Genomic DNA, 27,750 nt, shown 5'->3' on the forward strand with positions numbered 1-27,750 from the left:
CTCCGCACTTTGATTGATAAATATACCTAGTTCGTCGTCGCTTGCTGGATTCAAGTCATCATGCTTCGCCGGGCAGTTGTCCGAGCTACCCGTTGCTCGGCCGCGCCGCTACGCACAACTGCTTCCATCAGCTCCCGTGCACGATTCTTCGCCACAACCATGTCAAGAATGTCCGACGTTAATCCACCCGTCTCTACTGCTCTTCCGTCCGACGCCTTCCAGCTTCTTCCCGAGACGGAAAAGGCTGGCGCCGCAGAAGATGCTCTCTACGAACAACAAATCAAGGACGTCGAGGCTTGGTGGGCGAGTCCCCGTTTCGAGGGAATCAAGAGACCGTATACTGCCGCTGATGTCGTTTCGAAGCGTGGCTCGCAGCTGCAAAGCTACCCAAGCTCGCTCATGGCTAGGAAACTCTTCAACTTGGTTCAGGAGAGGCTGGCCAAGGGTGAGCCAATTCACACCATGGGCGCCATTGATCCGGTGCAAATGACGCAACAAGCACCTCACCAAGAAGTCCTCTATCTTTCTGGCTGGGCTTGCTCTTCCGTCCTCACCTCTACCAACGAAGTATCTCCCGATTTTGGCGATTATCCATACAACACGGTTCCAAATCAGGTTCAGCGCATGGCCAAGGCGCAATCAATGCACGACCGAAAGCAATGGGATCTGCGCAGAAAACTGTCGCCTGATGAGCGAGCAAAGACCCCGTACGTCGACTACTTTCGGCCGATCGTCGCGGACGGTGATACTGGACACGGTGGGCTCAGCGCAGTTCTGAAATTGGCAAAACTGTTTGCCGAGAACGGGGCAGCGGCTGTTCACTTTGAAGATCAGCTGCATGGCGGGAAAAAGTGCGGTCATTTGGCCGGCAAGGTGCTGGTGCCTACAGGCGAGCACATCAATCGACTCCTTGCAGCTCGATTCCAGTGGGACGTGATGGGCTCTGAGAACCTCGTTCTAGCTCGTACCGATTCCGAGAGCGGAAAGCTCATCTCAAGCGCCATTGATGTCCGCGACCATGAATTTATCTTGGGCGTGGCAGAACAAGGTATTGCGCCTCTAGCAGAGACTCTGCAGGCCATGGAGGCTGCGGGTGCACCGGGCCCGGAAATTGATGCATTTGAGGCCGAGTGGGTCAAGAAGACACGGCTTGTTACCTTTGATGAGGCTGCGGTCGAGCAATTGCGTGCACAGGGAGTGTCAGAGGAACATATTGGCGCATACACTAGAGAAGTCGAATCCAACAACAACTTGGGAATAAGCAAACGTCGTAAGCTCGCCAACCAGTATGCCAGCCAGCCCATTACCTTTGACTGGGACGTTCCGCGTACGCGTGAAGGCTTTTACCACTTCCGGGCGGGCATGAAGGCTGCAACCAAGAGAGCCATTGCCTTTGGCCCATACGCAGATCTGCTGTGGGTGGAAACAGGCGATCCTCAAGTCGAGGTTGCGGCCAAGCTGGGTCGTGCAGTCAGAAAGGTGCATCCCAACAAGGGTCTCGTCTACAATCTGTCTCCTTCATTCAATTGGATGGCACATGGCTTTACTGATGCAACTCTCAAGTCTTTTATTTGGGATATTGCAAAGGAGGGCTTCGTATTGCAGTTGATTTCTCTGGCAGGTCTTCACAGTACTGCCACCATTACCAATGAACTCGCAAAGGAGTATAAGAAGGATGGCATGCTGGCATACGTCAATCTCGTCCAGAGAAGAGAAAAGGAGCTTGGATGCGACGTTTTGACACACCAAAAGTGGAGCGGTGCTAGTTATATCGATGGTATTCTTGGGGCCATTCAGAGTGGCAGCAGCGGCAGCAAGAGTATGGGCGAGGGTAACACGGAAGGTCAATTTTTGTAAGATGCAAGTTTCATAGTAATGTCCCTTGTAGTCAGAGCAAGCAGCATCAGAATGGCGTTTGTGGGAGCGATTTTGCATACATATATTCAGTACAAACTCACTATCTATCTGCGTCAAACAAAATTCAAGCACGCATTGCCATGTCTATCGTGAACCAGGGACAAAGAAACGACGGCATAGCGTTCTTTGGGGAATCAGCGCATCCTCTAGCAATCATAAAACCATGACTCCATGCTCCAAGCAACCTCTCAAGTCATTAAACAGCGTCAACTGGCTTGCCTGCAGCCGTTACCGCCAGATTAGCCACTCTGTATAATTCAGAGCTCCTCCTTTAGTGCGTTGTTGACAGGAGCGGCCGTCGGCTGTCCCTCGGGGGTAACGTAGGCCTTGGTCATGCCACCGTCGACTACCATCTCGTGGCCGTTGACAAAGCTTGCCTCGTCGCTTGCCAGGAAAAGGACAGCTTGGGCCTGCTCGATAGCCTCACCAAAGCGGCCGGATGGGAAGTGAATCTCGCGGCGCATGCGCTTGGGGATGTCATCACCGAGCCAATCCTGGAGAAGGGGAGTGTTGAGAGGCGCAGGGCACAAGCTGTTGAATCGGAAGCCTTCACGGGCATGGACAATGGCGAGCTCGCGGGTCATGGCGAGGACTGCACCCTTGGAGGCAGTGTAGGCCAGCTGGGGAGTGGCGGAGCCGACCAGGGCGACAACGGATGCCGTGTTGATAATGCTGCCCTTTGTCTTCTTATGCTTGCGCAAAGCCAGGACTGCATGCTTGGAGCCGTACCAGACACCCTTGACGTTGATGTCCATGGTGAGATCCCAGATCTTCTCGGGCGTGCCGACAGCGTCATCGTCGTGTGCGTGCATGATACCGGCATTGTTGAAGATGATATCGAGGCCACCCCAGGAGTCGAGCGATTCGACGGCGGCTTGCACTTGAGCCTCCTTGGAGACATCGCACACCTACGCAGCAGCAGTTAGTCAATCTATAGCAGGATTTGAAGCTTTGGGAACAAATCAGACATACCATTGTCTCGACGCGCTTTGCGCCAGGAACCAACTGGGCAATCTTGGCCTTGGCCTTTTCAAGGGAAGGCTCCGAGATATCAGTCATCAGAATGCTGGCGCCTTCCTTGGCGAACAGGATGCATGTCTCCAAACCAATTCCACTTGAACATGTCAGCTAGACCACTCCCTTGTTTCGTTTCATCCGCAAAAGTCTTCCAGTGAGGCAGCGAGAACTACCATAGGACGCGTTCCCTTGGGGCGCCCCTGGAAGACCAAGCGCATTGCAGACAATGAATGTAAACTTACCCAGCAGCGCCAGTGACAATGGCGTTCTTGCCGGCCAAACGGCCTTGAGGGGTGTTGAAGAGAGAGCCCATGTTTGATGGAGAGATAAGGTGATTATCGTGTAAAAGGGCAGGAGATTGCGAAATGGTATACTCTTGTTGGGAGGTGATGGGGAGAGTATAAAGCAGAGCTGAGCTCAAGATGTAGTTGCACGATAGGATGATGAATGAGAAGAAGGAAGAAGAGGGGGAGTGAGGTTCAGATCAAAGGAAAACCACGTAGTAGATATTGCAACGGTGGTGGAACGGTGAAGGCGAAGATGTGCATGTGCCACGACAGGGACTAGATAAATGGGTTATTACCTTATGGCAACCCCGACTCGGCGGGCATGAAGCGTCCTGAGGCGGTGGTGGCAGTACCTTTACGTAGTGGGAATATGAGAACCAGTGCTTCGGGGTAAATTTCACGAGATAATGAGTCAAGAAGCAACGAAATCACTTTTTCCTACCTAGTATTCATCAACCACACACATCACGTACCTACGGACTAGTAGGTAGAGGCATCTTGGCCATGGCTGAGATACAGTAGATCCAACACCCCGCCATTCGGCAAGAGAGAGGTTGGACCCTGGAGAAGCAAATGAAACGATACGGATTATCCCTAATGCAGGCCTGTTCTCGCAACGAGGCGACGAAACATGGGGAGAGATGGGCAAGAGTTGGATTGGAGGGGTTGCTTTTCCGAAAACGGCGATACCTTGATGTATTCCTAGACTGATAAGGATGGAACAAGGCTAGGCTTATCTTATCTTCGCTTCAAGGGCCCTGCAGGTGCGACACAATGCGGAGGGTAATCGGACTTAATGGCTGGCGGCGCTCCGTTTCTTTTTTTTTTCCTTCTGGTTCCCGTCTTGACTCGCTCACATCAGACGTCATGTGTCCAGATCTTGACAAGGGACAAGAGGCCAATTAGATTCAAGGGGAATGCAAAGTGAAAGACAGACCATAAATGCCACAGTAATTGGCACGTTGGTAGGCCGGCCGGCTACTCGCAGCCTGGTCTTGGCAGGCAAAGTAGGTGAATAACAGCTACCTACTACATTTGATAAATGGCTCCCTAGTTCTTTGCATTGCAGCCAGTCTGTCACCGCCGCAGTACTTTCAAATCACCTCTATACCGCCAATGAGTTCACGGAGTACAATAGTGCGCACATTGTACAGCTTGCGAGAACATTTTTCCTCCGTACACTAGACATGGACCGAGATCCGGGGGTCCCCCAAAGCGCAACATACAGCCTGACAGGTCACTGCGGGTGCATCTAGGCAGAGGTGACTAGTTATTGTCTCCTAATAACATCGTAATAGAAACAGCAGTATGACCACATGGCATCTTCAGCGACCTCAGCGATCGGCAGCCGGAAGACCCGTAAGCTAATGACTGGATGTATGACAGAAGGGAACTTGCCTACACGGGGTGAGTAGTATACGATGCTCTGATTGTTATTGTTACTCTGCTCTGTTCCGACCTATCTCGCTCGCCCGCATTGAGATTGCCTTCGAGTCATGACAGTCGCACCGTTGTTTGCGCTCAGTGGGTATGTGGAGGTGAGACTAGGCGAGAGCGAGGAGGAAAGCCCCAGATGCTATACTACTCCCACAGTATTGATAAACCAATTGACTGAAACATGACCTGATTGGTATAGTCATTGAATCGTTGACTCGGTACTCAGGCACGAAAATGGCAGGCTATCTTTGCCTGTATTGTAATAATTTCTCTTCAGATTGAGTCGCCGAAAGTATACCTACCTATCAAATTCCCCAAGACGGTATACAGTCGCGGTGTTTTTTTTTTTCTCCTCCCTCATGACATTGATGCTGTTTACATGTAATACAAAGTAGATACCCACCAAGGGCCGCCTCGGGTAGGCAGGGAAGGGCACGAGTGGGAGTGCTGGATTGTTGTGTAGTGTGTAACACGTGCAGGGCCCGTGCATTGCTGGGGGAAGCACATCTTATTATTGTCGCATCCGAATGATGAGCAATGGATCAATCACCAAATGTCTATTTCGTAGCGACAACATGCCTACATGAACAGTGACATGCAAGCCAAGAACTCGAATTACCCGAACCCTTGACAATATGCCAAGCATTGCTGCTCAAGCAGACCAAATGTTCAACTCTCGATGAAAATAATTTTACAGACTCGTAGTAGACTTGGCATGGCGTAGGTAACTAGTGTCTTAACCGATCAGGCCATAACGCATATGCCTTCAGCGAGTTCAAAAACCAGTTGCATGAATGAAATGGTGCAATCAAGATACACACAAAAATAGATAATGTCCACCAATGATAGGGCTAATTTACCATTTACGTATTGGAGCTTATCGTGGTGCCTGTCAGTCCGCCAAGACCCACGTTTGAGGTTATCATCGAGCCAGGATCAACACTAAAGAAATGCCGCCCGCGATTACGGATTTGCGGCTGTACTTGCCAGCAGCAGCTAATCGAGCTGAGACAATACAGACAGAGAGACGGAACGATAACCGCCGTCGCATCTTTCTCTTGCTCTTATTCTTTTGTTTATCGAATGTTAGCCTTGGATTCAGGTCTAGCATTCCAACACGAATCTTTTTTTTTTCGCTCTATTCCAACCGGTCTTCTCCCTACGACACCAGTTGAGGTTGTGGTAGCTCTTGAATCCTGCTTATCTTGCTAGCTTGACAGGCACAACCAGCCACTACGTCACCGCTACGGCGCCTTGAACAAGAGTCCGACCTACATTCAACACCATCTCTTCCCTTCCACGCCCATCAACCACTCGGTGCGACGAGCGGCTGTCTCTGGCAGTCCTTTTCAAGCGTTCTGTCGATACTTTCAAGTCCTCTGGTCCTCCACTCGCTTTGTCGCATTCGTTCCAGCGCCCCTCCAAAAGAACTGGTTCCAAACATTCACCATGTCTTCGTCACAAGAACTAGAGGTTACCCTCGAGACTCTGCCACAAATCCTCCAAAATGACACCAAGGTCAAGGTTGCTGGAGTTGATGCCGATGGCGTTCTGCGCGGAAAGCTCATGTCCAAGAGCAAATTCCTGTCCATTGCAAAGTCCGGTTTCGGCTTCTGCTCCGTCGTCTTTGGTTGGGATATGCACGATATGACCTACTTCCAAGAGCTCAAGATTAGCAACAAGGAAAACGGTTACAGAGATCTCATTGCCATTCCAGACCTCAGCACCTATAGGCGCATTCCTTGGGAGGGCGATATCCCATTCTTCCTCGTCAGCTTTTATGACCCCGATACTCAAGAGCCCGTCTGCGCTTGTCCTCGGGGCCTGCTCAAGACGCAACTGGACAAGTTCAAGGCCCATGGCTACGATGCCATGGCTGGAGCCGAGTACGAATTCTACCAGTTCAAGACACCGTCGACCGACTCGAGCGACGCGAAGCCTTCCACGGCCGCTTATCTGCGCGACAACCCACCACACACTCTGCCTGCTCTGACCGAGGGTATGTTTGGCTACAGTATCACCCGTCCAGTCCATAACAAGGATTACTTTTACGAGATATTTGACTCTTGTGCCAAGTTCAAGTGTGACATTGAAGGCTGGCATACCGAGAGTGGTCCTGGAGTCTTTGAGGCTGCGCTGGAGTTTGGCCAGATCAGCGACATGGCTGACCGCGCCGGTCTGTTCAAATATGCCGTCAAGTCCATTGGCACAAAGTACGGCATCACCCCATGCTTCATGGCCAAGCCGAAGCAGGGACTCCCAGGCAACAGTGGCCACACTCACTTTTCCGTTGTCGACAAGGATGGAAAGAACCTACTCGCACGGGAAACCAAGGACGAGAATGCGCCTTGGCCAGATGTCGCACACCTCAGTGATTTGGGGCGTCATTTCCTGGCTGGCCTCATTGATGGACTGCCTTATATTATGCCTCTGCTGGCACCCACCATCAACAGCTACAAGCGACTCGTGGAGAACTTTTGGGCTCCCGTGACTGTGTCCTGGGGTTTGGAGCACCGCGCTGCCTCCATCCGTCTGATCGCACCACCCACATCAAAGCCTGGCGCAACGCGCTTCGAGATTCGGGTACCGGGCGCTGACACCAACCCTCACTATGTCATGGCTGCCATTCTGGGTCTCGGCTGGCGAGGTGTTGAGAAGAAGATGGAGATCAAGCTCCCACCTCTGGGTAAGGGAGAGGATGTGGGCAGCGGCGCCGATCAAGGCGAGAGGTTGGCAAAGAACCTCAAGGATGCAGTCGACAAGTTCATGGAGAAGGGCAGCATTGCAAGAGAGGTACGTCGACCAAACTTACAACTTGAATATGTATCCGTGGAACTAACAAACATCACAGGTCTTTGGTGATGACTTTGTTGAGCACTTTGGTGGTACCCGCCGCCATGAGATCAGATTGTGGGATGAGGCTGTCACTGACTGGGAGATGAAGCGATACATTGAGACTGTCTAATCGTGTATAACCTCTTGCTGGCGTTCGGCGAGGGTTCGGGAGGCAAAGATATCCAGCCTTGAGGCTATTTTATCCGTGATATCTCACAAGGTTTTAGCTTATGACTATACCCACACAGTTTACGACCTAGATGTAGATGCTGTTGAACTATTTTCCATCAAGGTACTTGTTTTCATTTTGACTCATGCTACAATGCCCAATATTGGTGAAGATTACGTGTCTGGAAGCCTTGTATATCTTGTATAGTCCATCAGCTCTCGGCGCTGATTGTGGCATAGTTTTCTCTTGAGTGATTTGTATAAATATCTTTTGAGACAATCTATTTGTCCCGAGCCTGACCCGACCAATAACATATGCAACAGACAACCAATGCTGCGCCTCTGAAGTTGATGAGAACTCCGCGCTTCAAATTGCAAATGACCTTGCGTCAGAACCGGTCTTGCGCATACATGTACCGCTTTACGCCTCCCAAAATGTTGAAATAGGATGCACGCTGAATAAATACCATTTTCCCTGTCAACCCTGTACCATTTCCCGATATACCATCCCAAAAACGGCGCTTACTGCTGTGTCGTGTCTTCCACCGGAGGGCAAGTACAGAACAAGTTCATGTCACCAAAGGCGTCATCAATTCTAGCCACACTCGGCCAGAACTTCTTCTCCCGCAGCCAGGGTAAGGGGTAGGCGGCCTTGCTTCTAGAGTAGCTTCTCTCCCACTTGCCGTCGCCGTCGCCGTCGATCAAGTCCTTCATCGGGTGTGGTGCCAGTTTCAGGACGTTGATATCCCGCGGTGCCTTGCCCTCCTCAATCTCGGCAATCTCTTTGCGAATAGACACCAGGGCATCGACGAAACGATCAAGCTCCTCCAGAGACTCGGACTCGGTCGGCTCAATCATGAGTGTACCAGCGACAGGCCAGCTCATGGTTGGGGCGTGGAAGCCATAATCTTGGAGACGCTTGGCAATGTCAATGGCCTCGACACCAGCAGACTTGCTGAAAGGACGAACGTCGAGGATGAACTCGTGAGCGCAGCGTCCTTGGTCGTTGGTGTAGAGAATCTGGTAGTGAGGCTTGAGGCGAGACAAGAGGTAGTTGGCATTGAGCAGGCCAATCTTGGTGGCATGAGCAAGACCATCGGGACCTGTGCCAATTGTTAGCATGTTTCGACTTGTTCAAGGTTCATAAGCATCATTACGTACCCATCAATGTATTGTAGGCCCAGCTGATCAGGTTTATGCTTGCGCTACCAAATGGTGCACTGCTGACGGGATGGTTTGCTGGCGTGCCCTCGGCCGGGTTTGCGTTGTAAGGGTCTCGGGGGAGATGGGGTGTCAAGTGCTGCTTGACGCAGATGGGTCCGACTCCAGGACCACCACCACCGTGAGGAATGCAAAATGTCTTGTGCAGGTTGAGATGGCACACATCGGCGCCAATTTCTCCAGGGGAGCAGAGACCAATCTGGGCATTCATATTGGCACCGTCCATGTAAACCTGGCCACCGTACTCGTGGACGAGGCTGCAGACCTTTTTGATCTCAGGCTCAAAGACTCCATACGTGCTGGGATATGTGACCATGATGGCGCCGAGCTCGTCCTGATACTGCTTGCACTTGGCTTCCAGGTCGGCAATGTCAAGGTTACCCGTCTTGGTGTCGCACTTGACGGGAACAACACGCATGCCTGCCATGGCAGCCGAGGCCGGGTTTGTGCCGTGTGCAGAGACTGGAATCAGACAAATGTCCCTCTTCTTGTCTCCCTTGCCGTGCACCTTTTGGTACTCCCTGATGGCACGTAGGCCGGCGAATTCACCCTGGGCTCCCGAGTTGGGTTGGAGAGAGACACCCTCCATGCCGGTGATGTTGGCGAGCTGGTTGCAGAACCAGGTAAAGAGGTGCTGGTATCCCTTGCTGGCGCTTGGCGGAGCCATGGGGTGCAGAGAACCCATCTGCTTGTCGGTGATCAAGGACATTTCAGTAGTGCCGTTGAGCTTCATGGTACATGAGCCAAGCGGGATCATGGAGTGTACCAAAGAGAGATCCTTTGATTGCAGATGGTGGATATATCGCAAGAGTTCCGTCTCCGAATGGTGTGTGTTGAAGACTGGGTGGGTGAGGAAACTGCTCGTCCTCCGAAAGGTTTCGGGGATCCCCAAGTCTGTACCCTGCTTGGCGAGAGCCTCATCGACCTCGGCTTGCAGTTTCTCTTCTGTCACCTTGACCGACTCTCCTGACTGAAGGAAGACTCGGGCCACGTTCTTGAGCACATCGGTGTCGGAAGATTCACCGACGCTAAAGGAGAGCAGGGTGGCTTCCTTGGAGTTGCCAATAAATAGCCCTTGCTGTTCGGCAATATCGAGAATCTCCTTTTTCTTCTCAGCCGAGCCAACATCAACCGTAACAGTGTCAAACAAGACACTTCCCTCGGCGCCAAGGTTGGAGTTGGCAATTTTGAAGCCGGCCTTCTCAGCGAGATGCGAGATGACACGAGCGCCACGAATGACCTTTTCTGCAATGGCCGTGAGACCCTCGGGGCCGTGGTACACAGCATAGAGGGCACTCATATTGGCCAGCAAGGCTTGAGAGGTGCAAACATTGCTTGTGGCCTTTTCTCGTCTAATGTGCTGCTCACGAGTCTGAAGAGCAAGTCGGTAAGCATTGCCCCCGAGACGATCCTTGGACAGGCCCACAAGTCTGCCTGGAATCTTTCTCTTGTGGTTCTCCGTCACGGCAAAGAAGGCTGCATGAGGTCCACCGTAGCCGAGAGGCACACCAAATCGCTGCGCGCTGCCAAAAGCAATATCGGCTCCCCATTCTCCCGGTGGTGTGAGCACGGTGAGAGCAAGCAGATCGGTTGCGCAACTCAGGAGGGCGCCTTGCTTGTGAACGGTGGCGGCCAGCTTCCGGAAGTCTTGAACACCACCCGTGGTGTCTGGGTACTGAACCAAGACGCCGACTAGATCGTCGCCAAGAGCTTCGATTTCGGCAACAGCGTTCTCGCTAGTAATATCCTTGGACACAATGTTGATTCCAAAGCCATCAGCTCGGCCGCGGAGGACCGCGAGCGTTTGGGAGTGCACTTGGTGCGAGACAACAAACGTCTTGCCAGCTCTCTTGGCTCGCGATGAAGGGAGGGCATTCATCGAAAGGGTCATGGCCTCGGCAGCTGCCGTTCCTTCGTCGAGAAGACTTGCATTGGCAATGGGGAGTGCGGTGAGATCAGTCACCATGGTTTGAAAGTTGACCAGGGACTCGAGGCGTCCTTGGCTGATCTCGGGCTGGTAAGGGGTGTAGCTGGTGTACCAGGCCGGACTTTCCAGCACATTTCTCTGGATGACAGGAGGCGTAATGGTCTCATAGTAGCCGGAGCCGATCAGACTGTGCATTGGCTTGTTCTTCTTGGCGATTTCGTCAAAAACCTTGACCAAGCCCTTTTCCGAAAGAGCCGCATTCTTGGGGCCGCTGTTGGCCCCAGGCAAGTCGAGATCCATTTGGCTTCTTGTGAGAATATCAGCCGGAATAACCTGCTCAACAAAGGCTTCCAGCGAGTTGACTGGCGGAGAGAGTGCCTGGAGCATCTTCTTGGTATCCTTGTCATCAGGGCCGATATGACGGCGAGCAAAGGTGTCGAGGTCGGCATAGCTCCGAATAGCCTCAACCGAGTGCGGCACTGCATTGACATCCACATCTGCTGGCGAAGCTGCAGTCTTGGTGAAAGTCCGGATGCAGACAGGAGCTGGCTTCACAGCATACGGGCGGCCAGCCCATTGGTTCAGCCGGCATCGAGAGTTTGTGATGCGCGTCTGGGTGGCCAGCTGACCCAGCCGCCGAGGCAATGCTCGTACGGAGCTCGCCATTTGTACGACTTGTGGTTGATTGCTTTTCACTTTACGGCGAGAGCTTGCAGAGAACCCGTGCAAACCCACGAAAAGCGCCTCGGAATCTCAATTGAGTGCAAGTCTTCTTCACAGCACAAGTCTGCGACTGGGACTTTGTAGCTCACTCTCGGCGGGTAAGCCGACACGGTCCCGGCTCCCGAATTGAAGCTCGGCACCGCAAAGTAAGACGAGAATGAGATCCTACAAGTGGGTACAAGGTAGATGGAGATGGCTTGAGCCAGCAATTTCGTCGTACTGGGCTTGGTTTGACACAGGTTGAATGAGAGACTGGGAGAAGACAAGAAGTCGACGAAAAAACAATTTCTCTTTTTCTTCTATTTCTTCTTGACTGATGTACTTTTTTTTTTCTTTATCGGGGAAACGGGACCCAAGACTCGCTACCACTGAAACTGCGGTGATGCTTGACTCGCCGTTAATCGGCTATCTCTAATGTATGTCAGGGCCAGCAGCAATCAGTTCATAATGTAGGAGATAAGATTGACACAGCCCAAAAAGAAAAAAAGGTACCAAGGGTACGGGTAGGCGCCCGAGGTATCGGAGTGGCGGGTTATCTCGGGCCACATGGTGCAAGTGACCGGCTTGAGACGGTTCCACTGGCCATGTCTTTTGGGGTCGTTTGGGTTGTTCGCCTTGCCCGCACATGTGTCGGCGGCTTTTCTGTCCGCTTGCAATGTACCGTAAGAGGCATAGATTGCCATTCGTCAAAGGAGACCCTGGAAGGGGGGGCAAGCTGCAGCTACTGAAGAGGATTGGCGGGCAGATCAAGATGCAGATTGAATTTGTCCCGGCTTATATTCCGCTTTCGCCCAAGCTATTACATACATTTTATCTCCTTGTGGTGGCCAGCTCATCGTATTGTCACCATTTTATAGAGTTGGTTGGGTAATAAGGTCTGGTCAAGGTGTGAAGCGTGTACACTTGCAATTTATCATAGACTTTTGTCTCGACACAACACTGCATATCTAGACTGGCAGGTGATGTCTGCATCAATTAGTCATGACTGGCCAGCTTGACCAAGCGCAGGTTTTCCATGTAATGCTCATAGATTCGGTGTAGTGTACCGAGTAGATTCATGTAGTGGTCAGCAAGAGCTACCGTATATGTGCACGCTCCGTACGAAGGAGAGGCTGTCAGTACAACACAGCAACAACAGTATATCATGCAGTGTACGTAGTCCAGTCTACAATTTCATTACATTACAGATCTTAATTCATAATGTCCTCATGTAAAGAATGGACACCAAGCTCCATGGATTGCCCAGCCGACGACGAGTTACCCCAGTCTCCTCCCATTGGAAGTTTCCACCACTAACCCCAGTTCTAGCTTAGCGACAACCGGGCACAGACGCGCCCTGCAAATGGAGCTCGCCTGCCTTACCTAACTCGCGGCTGGCTGGCGACTCAGACTCCCTAAAAAATTCTAGCGATAGCGTCATTGCGCATCCGCTTTCAATATCTTTTTGCTATCTTGTATCTTCCATTTGCTATCTGTACATAACATTACTGCAAAGTAAAACGACCGCAAAACACTCGATCCACAACTAGCAAAACAGCCCCCCCGCGTCATCCTATAGCAGATCTAACAAAATGTTTGGATGTAAGTGAGCTCCTTTGGCCGGCTGGCCAGCATTACCCATAGCCTCCCATCCATATGCACAAGGCTAAAATTCACCAGTCGCACCACCCCAGTTGAGCGCCGAGGAGATCCGCGAGCTCGAGTCCCAGGCCAACTTCACCGTCAAGTCCTTTGCTGCCACCGCTGTGGCCCTCTACTTCTGTATGTACAAGAGATGGTTTCGTTTCTGATCTATTATCTGTTGGGATTCATGCTGACATGGCGACAACGTAGCTCCATTTGTGATTGACGCCGTGTCGAGCTTCTTCTAAACGACGAGAAAGACTCTACGCTATACGACGATATGTACAATAGATACGAAACTACCACGACAGTCGCATGATACGTGAGGCATCAATTGGTGTTTCTAGGAGCGGGCATGGGAAGGCTGCAGAGACGCAGTTGTACAATACCTGTATAGTTGTGCATAGAAGTTGTGCTTTAAGATTCGCACCATCACGACATCGATTTAGTCACAAGAAAAGCTCATGTCTCGGTCCCTTTTCCAACCCATGGACTGAAGTATCATGTCTTGAAGGCTCCTACTTGCTGGCAGCATCAATGCCGAGGTGATGATACAGAGTGGGAAGCTCCGCCAAGTATGCACATGGCAGTGTACAGCTGTTCCAATTTGGCAACCGGTCTATTCCTACATGCCAATAGCCCTCACATCAGGGGATAAGCAAGCATCTCTCTGCATTGGGTATTATCATCGAATCGGTCGTGGCCGTATGTAGAAATGGCTCATGCATGTCTTTGTCCATCTTCAAAACTGCCCAGTACTCGTGCCAACTACCTCGAATCCGCACATCCTCAGCTCTTCGTAGTCTTGGAGTCGGGATTGTGCTCCTTCTCCCACTCCTCGTAATCCTCCTTGACCCTGTCTACCGTCTTCTTCAGCTCTTGCAGCTGTTGGTCGTAATATTCGAGGAGCTAGGAAGACATTAGAATTGCCGGATAAAGTGAAAACCCAACAGTCAGAATAGCTTACCTTCTTTGCCTTTTGTTCGGCTTCTTCAGGAATGTCCTCTCCGTTATCACCTCCTCTTGCGTTGATCTCATTGCGCAGTGTGTCGGCATGGCCTCGCAGCAAAATCAATCGACTCCAGAGCTCTTCCGTTCGAGCACTGAGGGCAGGGTCTGCCATGCCGCGGTCCAGCTGCTCCAACTTGGATTTGAGCTCATCCTCGTCGGTACTCATGGCATATCCACGATTTCGAAGAACTTGTACTTTGCTGGCAAGGGCCAAGCATCGCTGCCGCATAACAATGTGTCTTCGTCGCGCATTTACGGCGCGGACATTGGTCTCGAGATCGTGTTTGGATAAGATGGCGTCCAGGTTGCTGTTGATCTCGTGCAGGCGAGCATTGAACTGAGCCAAAACAGCTTTTTGCATGAGCAGTCGCTCCCCAATTCCCTTGAAACCAGTCGCAAAAGCAGGGATGAAGCCAGGGCCAGGCTTTTCGCGAACGGCCTGGTCCCATTCATCCTGAGTTTCTCGCTGGGAAGGGGCATAGAAGGGCACATGCGAGGGATCGACTTTGTTGTAAAAGTAAGTCTTGAACACAGTGCTCGAAGTGGTGGGGTTCCACTTGTCGTAAATATCAGCCATTTGCTGGTCAACCGGCTTCTGGTCTAAAAGTAAAGCATCAGTATACACATATTGGTATGGCGGGTACTCTTGAGCTCAGCATGACATACTGGGCGAATCTTGGCCAGGCTCCCATAACTTGGATCTTTGTTGATTCTGGCTAGTGTTCAATATAGAAGAGCCAAAGGCCTGCTGCTGCAGTTGCTGTGGTTGTTGTTGTTGCGGCTGCTGTTGCAGTGCTTGCGACTGGTTGAACAGGTTGCTGGTGCCAAATGCCGACTGCTGAGGATTTTGGTTCTGAGGTTGAGCGAGGGATCCGCCAAACGGATTGGTAGGGTTCGACGCAGTCGTCGTTTGCAACGATCCAAAAAGCGTCATGATGGCGATTTGCACAGCGCAGTGCAACAAGGCGCAAAACGGCGGAGGTCGAACTTCGAATCCGGTGGGCGAGCGCGCCTAGATCAGGAAATTACAAGAATGCCGTCGTTCAAGTAAAGTCAGACGCCCCCTCCAACTGCAGCGCTGCCTTTGTTGTTTGTCGCAAAGAACACTGGAAGACCTCAGCGTTTTCTTGAATTTGCGCTGGGCTGGAATGGTACCTCGTCCTTTTTTACGGAATGAAGCTTTCCAATGTTGACTTTTGAACTTGATTGGACCGAGCTCAGCTTTGAGCCTGGCAACCTTTGCGACCCTGTTGCACTAGCGTGGTTTTGGGGGTGCTTGCGCTTTGTCGTGTTCTGATCTCCACTTCTCTGTATGTTAGGCGGGCTTGCACCGCCACACTCCCCCGGACCGCCGCCCCAGCCGCCAGTCCTCCCAAATCGCCAGTTGCTACCACTAGCCACACCAAGGTTGCGTCCAATCAACAACTGCAATTATCAACCTCACGGCTCAAGTTCGTGAACAGCATCCCCGGGAGCTTCCCAAGTGAACGCACCACCACCAACAAGGCCATCAACACCACAGCCATGGCCGCTAGGAAGCCAATGTACGTACCCACGATACTCCGAGATCCGCGCATCAATTGGACGTGTAAATCTTGTTGAGGCGGGATGGAAGCACAATCCCCAATCTTGTCAATGGTCGAGCTAACATGATTGCGCCAGCTTCAACCAGCAAGTCCTGGTCGATACGACTCCGCTGCCCGAGGATATTCCCAAGGTCAAGGAGGTCGGCGCCACCTCTGCGCCATTGCTGTCAGCTTCCTTCTTCATTGGCGCCCGATGCCGACCTTACAATGATGATTTCATGCAATGCAAGACCGAGAACCCTGGCAAGGGCGAGTTTGAATGTTTGAAGGAGGGCCGCCGAGTCACAAGATGTGCTGCTAGTGTGTATGTGATCCCTATTGCACACCCAGATCTCGCATTGGGGACCATGGGCTCAATGCCAGATGCCAAGGAAAAGATGTCCTCGAGAGGCCGCGGAGAGATAATGGACCCAAAGGTCGGCTGAATCATTAGCTGACATGTTATACTGTACAGGGTCGAAGACATCAACAAGCACTGCCTTGATGAGTTCCGGAAACACTGGCAATGTCTTGAGGACAACAACCAGCAACTTTGGCAATGCCGCAAGCCCGAGTGGAAGTTGAACAAGTGTGTATTTGACAACTTGGTACGTTTCCAAATTTTCAATTCGTGTATGGCAGCAGATTTACTGATAATTCGCGCAGAAACTCGAGAAGGAGCTCCCAGATGCCCAGGGAATTCCCGTGCACCTACGTTCCAAGCAAATCTACGCCCACTATCCCATCCTCAGAGACCCTGGCCAGAAGCCTTTCGGCAAGTCTGTCGAGCCACCATCAGCCCAATCTGCCCCGGCCTCATAGATATGGTCTACTGTGCTAGGGTTAGAACTTGCTGAGTGGTGTTTGTGAAACCAAGACGCTCGAGATGAGCATCTGTGTATGTACATAGAGCAGGGAATGCCAGTTCTAGATTCAACGTGTTTCTTCAACCATCGAACCTCTCCCGCGTGAAGGAATCCAGGATTCTAGAGTCTCGAATTTGTAACACGACCTCACCCAAAGGGCCAGCGGCAAGGCTATTGCAAAATCAAGCAAAGGGGAACTTCTGGTTGCGAGATTGACCACTTTATTGTGACATTACTCAAGCGGCTCTAAAACTGGCCGGAGGACCCAAATAACTTGCAAGCTTCCCACCCAAATCAAACCAAATCTTCTGGACCAGCACGCCAGGTTCTAACAACCAAAGACTCAATGTATGCTCCCCTGCCAACAAAGCAATATCTTCCGTTGCCGAATACGAATTTGCTATGACAGCGGAAGACCATCCCGTTGGAGTAGAGCCACCACTATAGTTTCCAATAATTTGTTTCGTCACGGCGGAATCAGAGTCCAGCGCATAGGCAAATTTCAAAGGCCGCAGCGGGTCTAGATTGAGAGTTGCGCCAAAAACAAATGACAGTCTTGCTTTGGTCGTGTTGGTGAAGGTGTATATCGTGTAGGTGAGCTTGGGTCCGGTCAGCGGCTCTTGTGATGCGGCAGTAACTGGCCAGAGTTTGACGCCGGATGCAGTCCGTCCGTAATCAGGTATCTCCAGATAACTCACGTCATTCTTGGATTCCGCCGACGTGAAACCTGCTGCCTCAATAGAGACAACTCCATTGGATTCGACGAAACCATTGAACGATGAAGGGATCGTGGTCTTGTTGATAGGCAAAATGGCCGTAATGACAGACGGCAGTGGCTTTGTCTCATTCCCAGTTACTTCAATGGCGGCCCAACTCAAACCTGGTGGTGCTTCTTCCCAGTCGATAGTAAGAATACTACGGATGTCTGATAGATTCCCCGGAGCTTTGAGTTCCCCACTAGAGTTTGAGACACCAACATAAGAAACATTCGACTTCAAGTGGTAGGTAAAAGTGCCATTGATTCGTGTATACACGTCCAGCCACCGTTGTTCAGATGGGGGCATATATGGATCCACAGAGCGCAGCCAAACAGTGTCTCCAAAAGATGCAGCACTGCTTGTGCCCTGGACGGCAAGTCCTAGAAAATAAGAATCATTTCCAACAGTGCTTGTATCGTTGATATAAGTCAGGGATGGCATATTGTCGCCTCTTGGGGGATACTCCTGGGGTGGGTACACATAATGGGGTGCACTCATAAACCCGGCAAACTTTCCGTCCCATAAGGCGTCGTAAGTGTCGCGAACTGCAGTATCGGTATCAAAGGCGTCTACTGCCATAGCGGCCATGTTATTGGTGCTGGTGCGGCTTTGCATTTGATAGAGTTGTGCTAATGCCTGGTAAGTAAAGAACCGAGTAAAGGCCCTCCCAGCCAACACTGGAGTCAGGACGAGTTCCAGGTAAACAACTTTGTTCGAGGCAGGCAGAGAATCATGGGCGCTTTGGGCCAGTTCTGCCAGATCATCCCATTCTTGTAAAATACCAAAAGCCTCGTCATATTTTGTTGTGCTGAATGGAAAGGGACTCAATGAGAGCATTTCCCACTTCCGTCTGTAGGCCAAACGTCCAAATGAAGTGTAGACTTGTGCCGTGGTCTTGGCAGCACCGCTACCGAATTCACGGGCTGCCCAGCGCTCATACCATTCGGCTGTCGAGTTCGGGCTGGTAAAAGATGACATGTCGTAGGCCATGTCGAGAAAAAAGTTCATGGGAACCTCCTGGATTCGTTTAACCAGCACGTGTCAGTGGCTTCTAATGGAACGAGTTGCCCTGAGCACTCTATCGGGTGAAACTTGTAACTCACATATGGTTTGAGATCCTGCACGTTGGCAATCCATATTTGCCGAACTTCTCGCTCAAAAGCATAGTGCAATTGCTCCCATGCCTTTACAAGTTGATTCGTATTCATCCAGATGTAGCTTCTGGGACTGCCAACATAGCCAAAATGGTAATAGATTCCATGGCCGCCGCGTCGTGACGTCTCATTTGCAAGAGGTACACGAAGCAAGTTGCCGTAATTGTCGTCGGTCCACATTAAGGTGACCAGATCAGAAACATTCATACCAGCTTGCCAATACTTTCCAACCTCCTACCAGTTGGAAATTAACAAATTAGCCTCTGAAAACCAAAAATGACATCAGGGAATGATCACCTTGTACAACGTCCAGACTTGCGGGATCTCTTCCAACCTCCCAGTGTGGTTTTGAATCATTTCCTGCTGTCTTTGAATGATCACTTCAAGCTCAGGAGCGGTCAGAGTTGGCGATACAGTGTCGCCATCTCCACGCATACCCATGGTGAAGATGGTCTCCCAGTCCTTGGCACGATTGATGCCATAGTCCATGAACTGGCTCACGTTGGCCTCATTGGTGCTCCAGTCCCAAGCTCCGACAAGGTCTCCATCCTTTTGTTCGTAGTAAGCTCTGGCGGAAGGCTCATGATGGCTTGTTCCCATGACAATTCCATAAGTATCAGCAATGACGCCATTGCCTTTGCCGGGATCGTCTTTGTAAAAGGCTTCCTTCTGTTTCATTCCGGGCCATAGATAGTTGGCTTTGAGGCGGAGTAAAAGTTCAAAAATGGGCTCGTAAAAGTCTGCCGTGAAATAACCACCGGAGGCAGCTTGTGCAAACTTGCCCTTTGCCCATGAAATAAGTTCTCCCTCGTCGTTGATGAAGACTCCACGGTATCTGACAGACGGTGGGCCCTGGATGATGCCTGGATCACGACGCACCCAGACTCCTTTTCTTGTTTTGCTTGGTACATTGGCCCACCAGTACCAGGGAGAGACACCGATATTCTCAGAAATTGCATACATGCCGTAGATGGTGCCGCGTTTGTCGCTTCCAGCAATGACCAGCGCTTCCTTGATGCCACTTACAGGCTCCAGGACCACTTGCTGAATGTAGGATTCCCACTGTAGAGATGAAAACTTAGTCTTGGGCAAAGTAATCTCATTTCTTGTCATTGTTTGTGAGATTCCGGGAATTTGCCTAGCAAAAGTGTAGACGCACCTTGCCTTGAACCCCAGAGACATTGATTTTACCAGATGCTACAAGTTCATCAATGATATTGGAACTTCCAATACTGCCTGCTATAATGACGGCAGAATGATCCGCAATGGTAGCAGAAGTATCGTTTTGTACAGTCCCATTGGTCCCGAGGACACGGCCAAAGTCTAGAGCGAGATCCCCGGCAGCGCGCGTCACGCCTTCGTATTCATTCTCTGAGACAAGGATATTGACTCCTGGTTTATCAAAAGTTGCAAGGTACATGTAACCCGGAGAGTATTCCTCAGAAATGAATTGGGCAATGGCTTGTTCACTGCTTGCTAGCAGTGCTAGGACGATTCCCCAATGAAAGTGCATGATTAAACTTGACTACTGTCGGTCAATGGCAATGGATTGTAGAACAATCACATATTTGTCTAATATGACAGCTGGATATGGCAGTGGTCTTTATACATCCAAGAATACTTTTTCAACTTGTTTATTTGCTCCAATTTTGTTCCGTATAGGCCCAAAGAGCATCCCCACGTGAGCCAACAGCTTGACGACTGTGGTTCCACTCAATTCGAGATAGACTTGGCATCGCAGTATTGTTACAGCGAATTGTAGTAATTCGGGGTGGACGACTGGAAAAACTCCTGATTCCGGCCGACCGGGCTCGCTCTAAGCCGATGGATGGTAGCTTTTCGGATGTCATTCAGAAACTGTTCAACCTGTACAGGGATATTCCACTTTCATACGATTGTTGCAAGTGTTTGCGTCAGGATATCTTGCCTTAGCAGAGAGGCGTTCGTTCAATAGCCAACAGCTGCCGATTATATTTGTTGTTCTCCACAAACCATGTATAATGATTTCTAGACTTCAATAAAATAAATAAAGGGGACTCCAAAGCTTGACTGCTCCATAGTCATCGCATCTAGCTCTGCCATATCAAAAAAGAGCACTTTACACAAGAGTTTGGATAAACTCTTGCCATGCTCATGATCGGAGTATAAATAATCTTCTTACATCGACGAGATTAAAATATTACTAGTTTCAATTCTAGAACATCCAAAGGCTTTCATTTCTTTCTGTTGATTCGCCATATGAGAACTTGATAACCCAGCCGCAATAACGAATAGTGTTCTAGCCAGGCCAGTTGCAGTACATTATCCTTTTGGTGGAGTAATGCCCAATTCGGCAACGATTAAAGCCGAACAGCACATGCTCGTGCAATTCGTCCAAAACGGGCCGAGTTATATCTCCGCCGTTCTTTGTTAGCCCTACGACTTGAACTCTTTCGAAATTCAGTCTGCTTCCTTAAAAGTCTGGATTGGTATCAATTAACAGCTCCATGCATAGTGGCACTTAGGGCAAGTAGTGTTGCCCGTTTCAACAAGTTTGAAGCGAGCTGGTAAGACTGACTGTAGTTGACTTTGGCAGCTCCCCAACAGTAGAAATGCCCTTCCGTAATGACCGATTCGCAAACCAATGCCGTGCTCAGCCTGCTCGGACTCGGGGTTCATGGCGTTCCCATGGGACGTTTTATGAAGCCGTTCCGAATTTCAAATCCATTTATAGCCCAGGGGAGAGTTTGGAACAAGGAACCTTTTGTGCTTGTGTCAGTCCACTTTGGGCGCGATATGGTTGGAACTACTCTATGGTTTTGCAAGCAGATCATGTGTTCATGTACCATGAGATGCTTTGATACAAGATCAACAGGCAATGACGGTGTCTATTTGACAATCAAACGTAAAAAGCAATGTTCGATACGGTTATTTCCGTACTATTCAACCCAATCGCTGTGTGTTCCTATCGGGTCTATTTAGTTACATCTACATGGCAAGGGAAGATTGAGGCCTAATAGCATACCTCATCTTTAACCCGAGGATTAGTCCGTCGCGTCGACACTGGACGACAGTTGGCTGTCGGCGACAACAGTGGCGGTGCCAGATTTTTGAAAGTGGTTTAGTGTCTCGCTTACCATGAATCGGGCAGACATCGCTTTCCACCAATCGTTATCACTACCCGAAGAGCTATAAGAAGCGTCACTATATTAAAAGCCTATAGTCTCCAGTTATCCAGATAGCCTAGATAGCCCACAGGGCGACTAAGTCCACCATATTAGCGCTTAAGCACTTTCCCCCGACAAGGTCAAAGACATGAGCATATTGGAGAGTTGGATTAACCCAATTCTCACATTGTAGAGAGTTATCGGCTATGAGCAGAGAGATCACCCCTGATTCAAAGTTGGCAACATTATTGGCGACAGCGCATGTAGAGATGACACATTTATGAATCTAGTGCAGCTGAAAGAGAAAGTCAACGTCACCATTGTCCCACACGCCACAGCCAGTCCTCGCCAGTACCTCAAGGGCGGGCCATCAGATAATGGTTGCCTTGTTAAAGGTTTCAGTCCCTATTGGGAGTCACAAATGTGCGTTTGCTGCAGTCCTACCAGCTCTTCAGTGGTCAATATATGTGCAGGAGCTTGTCTTATCATCTGACAAGCTGTCAAACATCATGACAGCAGATATCCGAGAAATGCGGGGTCACGACGAGTACGTGATTCTGCGAGTGATGATTACAATCTAGAAATTCTTGCTTGAGCCAATATACTCCAGCGTTCGTCTCACGATCAGAATATTGAATAGGCTGATGATGAAAATTGAAGCCACAATGGCTGGTAGCCGCTTGTATGAGCACATTCACGCACCGAAATCATCGTCATTCAATTTCTATATATTGCGTATACGAACGTAGTGGCCCGCGTGATGACTTTCTCCATGTCGGTGCCATGAGAGCCATGTCGCTTCGAGGTTGGACATGCTTGACTATACTCCACAAAGTTTATTGCTTTGGCAAACGGCAATACCCTGGAGGTTATGCAGCCTCCCTTTTCAGACAGACATGTAACGGTGGCATACATGTATCAAGAGATATAGTTTCATTGATTGATAGGGTAGTCTGATGAGAAATCTAATAGGCTCAAGTGGCGCTTTGGTTTGTCTCGGCCAAGCGTCAACAGTAAGTGAACACGTGAAATATGAGCCATGACAGCTGACTTTGAAGTTGACATTTCTGGTGAGCTGGAACAGGCCTTGTGGCCAAGACATTAGTCATTTCCGATGAATGAGAGCACTCGAATCGTCTCAGACACTGGTAAGCTTCACTGTCATGTATATAACGACAGGCTGGCGTATTATGTGAACGAAGCGCTCAGATGGACATTGTGAGGCTGGATCACTTGGTCAGATGCCACTTGTCAATTATTTCGGAGGCGTTGAACTGTCAGGCGCCCGCTAAATCAAGCAATCCAGACTCAGGGAGGCTGCCTCCCAGGAAAGTTTGTTGTCTTCTGTCCGCCATGTGATGGTGTACACCCCTTTGTGACGATCAAATTTATGCTTCTATCCGTTTGAAAAGTTCCATGGAGAAAGAAAAAGAATATCAAAAGCAAATATGTCACCAAGTTTGTGGGGTAATCTTGAGTTCATGTATGCCCACGTAATAGCAACCGGATAGCATCCGAGTCAGCCAGCTATAATGGCACAACCCGCTACCGAGAGCCTTGAAAAAGTGCCATGTCAAGGATGCTTCAAATTCCAGCCAGTCAGAAAGCGAGGAATTACGAAGTGGCTTTTCTTGGTGTATGCTAGATCCCGAGCTGAATGTTCCAAGGTGCCTAACATGCTTGGAGGCAGCAAATAGGAGATGGTTGTCATAGTGGCAGTAACACGGGCTGATTTTGTAACAAGGTTAAAGAAGCTCGTGTATCCCACCATGAAACAGACAGCTTAAAAAAAAGAAGAAGAAAAAAAAGAAAAGCAATATCAAAAAAGCGATCAAAGAGATTTGATATGTACGCAGCGGAGAGAGCTACAGTGAAAAGAAATTCCAGAGACCAATCAATGATCCCATTAATGCTCGAACAGCGTTAAATATTTACCATGTAGAATGGCAAACCATAAATGAAATGTAATTTATCGGCGACAGCGGGATTGCCCTTGCCCCCTAGACGATGAATCAATTGTCTACTACAGAGTACTATAGGGGTTCATTGGGGCAATGGGACCAAATCATGACACTGTGAATGCGCAAGCGAGTAGCAGGACTGCTTTGCTTTGCTGAATCATGATACTATTTCGATGGCCTCCAGCGATGCTGTTTGATGATATTCTCATCTAACATTATCATGAATTTAGAGGATGCTGACGTGGGAAGATGGACTAGTGTCAGCCAGAAACACTCGGCTCAATATGCCAAATTTGGGTCGAAGCGAGGCATGGACTGGACAGGCAGAAGCATGAGCTAAGGACATGATATGAGTTGATGAAAAGGAAGATCTGGGTCAGCCGCTTGGAGTGAAATCCTGGCTTGTGCATCATGAGCAGCCAGCTGCTATGTTTGAAAACAGACTAGAGCGGCAGGGACTGCAGTCCTATTGCGAGATTACTAGTAATACGGCCAACAAAGTCCGAAACAACAAACGATTAGAAGATTCAATAAGAAAACCACCGCGTGTGCATAGCGGCTGCCGTGAGGGGTGAAGGATTCTTGTGTAATATCAAGAAATCGGCCATCGTGGAAGCGGGCAAATCTACAACTATTACTGGCAATTTTAAAAAGGCGGATATCGGGGATGATGCAGTGTAGCATTGATAATGCCTCGCATGGCTGTCATTCATGAGTCTGGTCCTGGTCAGCCCTGGCTGCCGCGGGACTGCTCCATATGAACATGGCCCGTGTGCTTCTATTGCATGTATCCGTACTCCATACGTACTACTACTACTGTGTCATCAAGTTTTCCACGGCATCCGGGACTACGATTCATGTTCCCACTTGGTAGAGTAATATTCCGCAGAATCCGAAAGCTTGGCAAAATATATACTCTGTACTGGTTAAAGGTATGCATCTCCATGTCTTCTGCCGGCAGCTCTAGTGCATTTGCGGAACGCGGAGTCGAGCATCAACTGCGCCCATGTGAATGCAGGTTTGGAATGTGACGCACCCAGATGACGTGGAGAAGCATTTTCCTGGTTTTCATGTGTTTCCATGCCGCTGTGCTGATGCAGTCAGTGCATGGGGTGATTGGTTGCGAGGTTGAGAATAGCCGAGCCAAGGGGAGGGTAGGGACACTTTTGGCTGCATTATTGATAGTTCCCACAAACATGTCTAGTAAAATGCAAGTAACATTATAGCAGGCGGGGAATCATGAGATGGTTCGTTGATAGGTAGTAATCATCAACATGTTGTACGTACAAGTCGTCGCAATACGCAATAGCAATACTACTATAGAGCGACCCACTGCTGTGGAATACTGCTGGGGGCAAGAATTAAAGTTTTCGGCGCCTTCAACGGCCAGCGTTTCAAGTACAGAGAGAATCGCTCCACTAATTCGGTTCTTGGCCATGCTCTCATTTCAGCCGCCTGGCCACTCAGCCAGACCAGACAACCAAGGCCATCAACAAGGGAGGCATACCTAGGCAGGCATCACCATCGTTATCATTACAGATCCTTTGGCCGTCAGAATTCGAATACCGATCACTTGGCGACCTGTCACCCACAGAACCCACCGCCTGCCCAGAGTCTACGTGTTCCAGACCAAAACCGACGCAGTAATGGCGGCTCGTGGTGGGATCCACGAAGTCGTCGAGTTGCGTGGCACGATGTTTGCAGTAGCAAGACAAGTTGCCACGAATACTGAATCATGGCGTGTTCAACTGACAGCTCACAGCTCACCGCTGCCATTAGGATTGAGCGTGAGCAGCCTTGGCAAGATACCAGCCATTGCGAGTAACAACGATTCAGTGGTGAGCATAGTCGGTCAACCCCCTATCAAGTTGTCGCAGTAGCCGCCCATATGAAGTCGGGAAACCAAGACCGCACAATTAGCGGCGGGAGGCGTACGTAGACTTGGCGCGCATCCAGCTGGACATGCGATCCGCGATGCCCGGCCAAAGATGCGCTGAGTGATTATCGGAAATATTTTGAGTCGGTGACACTTGTTGTCACAAGGCCATGACTTAGCATTTGTATCTTAGACATCTCATCATAAATTGACCTCATAAGATTTAGGCCGTGTCGAACATCTTCAGCATCTGCGGTTAACTTTCGATAGCCAGAGCTTGGCCGAGATCAAGAGATTTCCGTGAATTAGAAAACACGAGGCGACCTAAGCATCTAGAAAGGGCTGGCAGAAGACAATTTTTTCTGCAGGCATACACAGGGCCAAACCTGCAAATGGTAGTTCATGGACGGCGTCAGCGGCGCTCAAGACCGTTGCGGCGGGCAGTTAGCATTGTGGGAGGGGAACGAGGGGAACGAGGGGAAAATCCCCTACTGACGACAACGTGGACTGCAAGTTTGAGTCAGTCTGGCGGGCTTGACATCGGTGAAATCACGACTCTAATAAAGGTCTACAAAATGTATGTCTTGTCAATTGTCGAGACCATTTCTTCGGGTAGTCTGGCCCTGGCTAGTGTGGTTGAATTTTCTTTCCGGGAAACTGGGGAGCGAACCGGTTCTTTCGGGGTCGCCACGGCAGTCGCTTTATCAATCCACGGGCCCGTGAATCACTGGAATGCATTAATGCAGCTAAATAAGCTGCCAGTAACAGGAAATGTGAGCCGTTCGTGTGGCGGCTATATCTGCTAGGTTAATGTCTAGCTGCAGGACCTGGGTAGGGGGGCTCAGAAAAAAAAAAGCGCGTTCCTGGAAATCTGGCAGCTGGGGGGAATTCATCCAATCGCGGGGGACCAACGATGGTGGCTTTCAACTGGCGGCTGCATACTGCAGGAAAGCACCTATAGTACCTCAGCAGCAACTCCAGGATCTTGGTTACCAACCAGATTTAAGGCCCGGCTGTTTCAGAACAAGCACGGGTCAAAAGCCTCATTTGTTCATGTTCCCGCTGTTCTGTTTCCATGGCCATCATATTGGCCTAGGTAACGGGAGTTCTCACTGGTTCTGGGCCCTGCGCCCCGGAGGAATGCAAAAAGCCCCAGGGGCCAACCAGTCAGCATTGGTGCCGCGAGCCCAAGTGGGCAGGTCAAGATATTGTAAAATTGCACAACGAAATGTCCTTATACTATGCAGACGGAAAAAAACAACAGTCTTTCCATAATTACGAATCTCATTCCATGCCATAGTAATTGGTGCGACAAGGTTTGGACAACAACATGGCCAGTTGGTTTATTTGACACTGTCCGTCTCCTGTAGTATGAGTAGCAAGGACGCAGTGGCCCGCCCGGTAGGCGTTAGCGGTAAGCCACATCTGGATCTTTGCAGCGGGTCGGCCAACATCCCATGAAGCATAATTGTGATTTCTAGAACTCCATGTCACTACAGGTAACATATTTGCTGGTGCCAGGCAATTTTTGATGCCAGCTTAGCTTTCAGAGGTCACTGCACGGTACCTTGGCTTGTGTACATAGTAGAGTACGACTAGGAAATGGCAGATCGGACTGAGACAACCGAACGAAAATGCTTGGCACTGGGCTCGTTACATCTTGCATTGAACTTTTCATCTGTTTTCGTCTCATTTCCCAACGCTGCGCACACAGAGACGGTATTTGACAGACGCCTATAAACAATAACAAACATACAAATGAGCACAAGAATAAAATAATGACGTGTGAGAGTATTGCCAATTTTAGAATGTTTATTAAGCAGCAGGATGCGCGTCCACAGGTATTCGTCTGCCAACCCACGGTAGCATATCCATCGGTAAGTTATGGTAAGCTGCAGCACCTTGTACGCGAAATACCTCAGTAAGCCTCACTCAGCTCTTTCGCATTACATCACATCATTCTTAGCGATCCTTTGCCCCCCTGTCAATCCCGAGCGCCTTCAAAGTTGCGATTGCCTTCGACTAGTCCCTTGGCGCGCGGCGTACCTGCATATAAGAAACGCTCTAGCAGGGGTGACAAGCAGGGACCAAGCCGCTGTCCCCTCTTTGGGCGCCGACCCCGACCCCGACTACACACGCTGAAAGATGGAGGGATGCGTGGGAAAGGGGAAACACAATTTTGACATTGGATGAACGTGCAACAGCCCGTCGGTTCGCACGAGGCCGAGAGCTCATACTTTGTATCTACACAGCAGGCA

General features: G+C 50.1%; 7 protein-coding genes across 7 annotated transcripts; 3 read left to right on the top strand and 4 right to left on the bottom strand.

Annotated features, from left to right (window-relative positions):
• Positions 1-60: 60 nt before the first annotated feature.
• PFICI_13764 (uncharacterized protein) lies at positions 61-1,857 on the top strand (the record flags this gene model as incomplete). Its single annotated transcript, XM_007842345.1, has 1 exon — positions 61-1,857. The coding sequence occupies one exon, from the start codon at positions 61-63 to the stop codon at positions 1,855-1,857; it is 1,797 nt and encodes a 598-aa protein (XP_007840536.1).
• A 317-nt stretch (positions 1,858-2,174) lies between these two features.
• Positions 2,175-3,247, bottom strand: PFICI_13765 (uncharacterized protein; the record flags this gene model as incomplete). Its single annotated transcript, XM_007842346.1, has 3 exons — positions 2,175-2,825; positions 2,890-3,031; positions 3,177-3,247. The coding sequence occupies 3 exons, from the start codon at positions 3,245-3,247 to the stop codon at positions 2,175-2,177; spliced, it is 864 nt and encodes a 287-aa protein (XP_007840537.1).
• A 2,860-nt stretch (positions 3,248-6,107) lies between these two features.
• PFICI_13766 (uncharacterized protein) lies at positions 6,108-7,623 on the top strand (the record flags this gene model as incomplete). The annotated part of the gene is made up of 2 exons (XM_007842347.1): positions 6,108-7,451; positions 7,510-7,623. The coding sequence occupies 2 exons, from the start codon at positions 6,108-6,110 to the stop codon at positions 7,621-7,623; spliced, it is 1,458 nt and encodes a 485-aa protein (XP_007840538.1).
• A 560-nt stretch (positions 7,624-8,183) lies between these two features.
• Positions 8,184-11,475, bottom strand: PFICI_13767 (uncharacterized protein; the record flags this gene model as incomplete). Its single annotated transcript, XM_007842348.1, has 2 exons — positions 8,184-8,764; positions 8,823-11,475. The coding sequence occupies 2 exons, from the start codon at positions 11,473-11,475 to the stop codon at positions 8,184-8,186; spliced, it is 3,234 nt and encodes a 1,077-aa protein (XP_007840539.1).
• A 2,469-nt stretch (positions 11,476-13,944) lies between these two features.
• Positions 13,945-15,100, bottom strand: PFICI_13768 (uncharacterized protein; the record flags this gene model as incomplete). The annotated part of the gene is made up of 3 exons (XM_007842349.1): positions 13,945-14,064; positions 14,123-14,766; positions 14,833-15,100. 3 exons carry the CDS (start codon positions 15,098-15,100, stop codon positions 13,945-13,947), a joined length of 1,032 nt encoding a protein of 343 aa, XP_007840540.1.
• A 590-nt stretch (positions 15,101-15,690) lies between these two features.
• On the top strand, positions 15,691-16,553 carry PFICI_13769 (NADH-ubiquinone oxidoreductase subunit A; the record flags this gene model as incomplete). The annotated part of the gene is made up of 4 exons (XM_007842350.1): positions 15,691-15,710; positions 15,829-16,056; positions 16,207-16,339; positions 16,398-16,553. The coding sequence occupies 4 exons, from the start codon at positions 15,691-15,693 to the stop codon at positions 16,551-16,553; spliced, it is 537 nt and encodes a 178-aa protein (XP_007840541.1).
• A 280-nt stretch (positions 16,554-16,833) lies between these two features.
• Positions 16,834-19,929, bottom strand: PFICI_13770 (uncharacterized protein; the record flags this gene model as incomplete). The annotated part of the gene is made up of 4 exons (XM_007842351.1): positions 16,834-18,372; positions 18,459-18,743; positions 18,807-19,571; positions 19,669-19,929. 4 exons carry the CDS (start codon positions 19,927-19,929, stop codon positions 16,834-16,836), a joined length of 2,850 nt encoding a protein of 949 aa, XP_007840542.1.
• Positions 19,930-27,750: the final 7,821 nt, after the last annotated feature.

Source organism: Pestalotiopsis fici, assembly GCF_000516985.1.
Source record: "Pestalotiopsis fici W106-1 unplaced genomic scaffold PFICI_Scf_12, whole genome shotgun sequence".
Lineage (NCBI taxonomy): Eukaryota > Fungi > Ascomycota > Sordariomycetes > Amphisphaeriales > Sporocadaceae > Pestalotiopsis > Pestalotiopsis fici.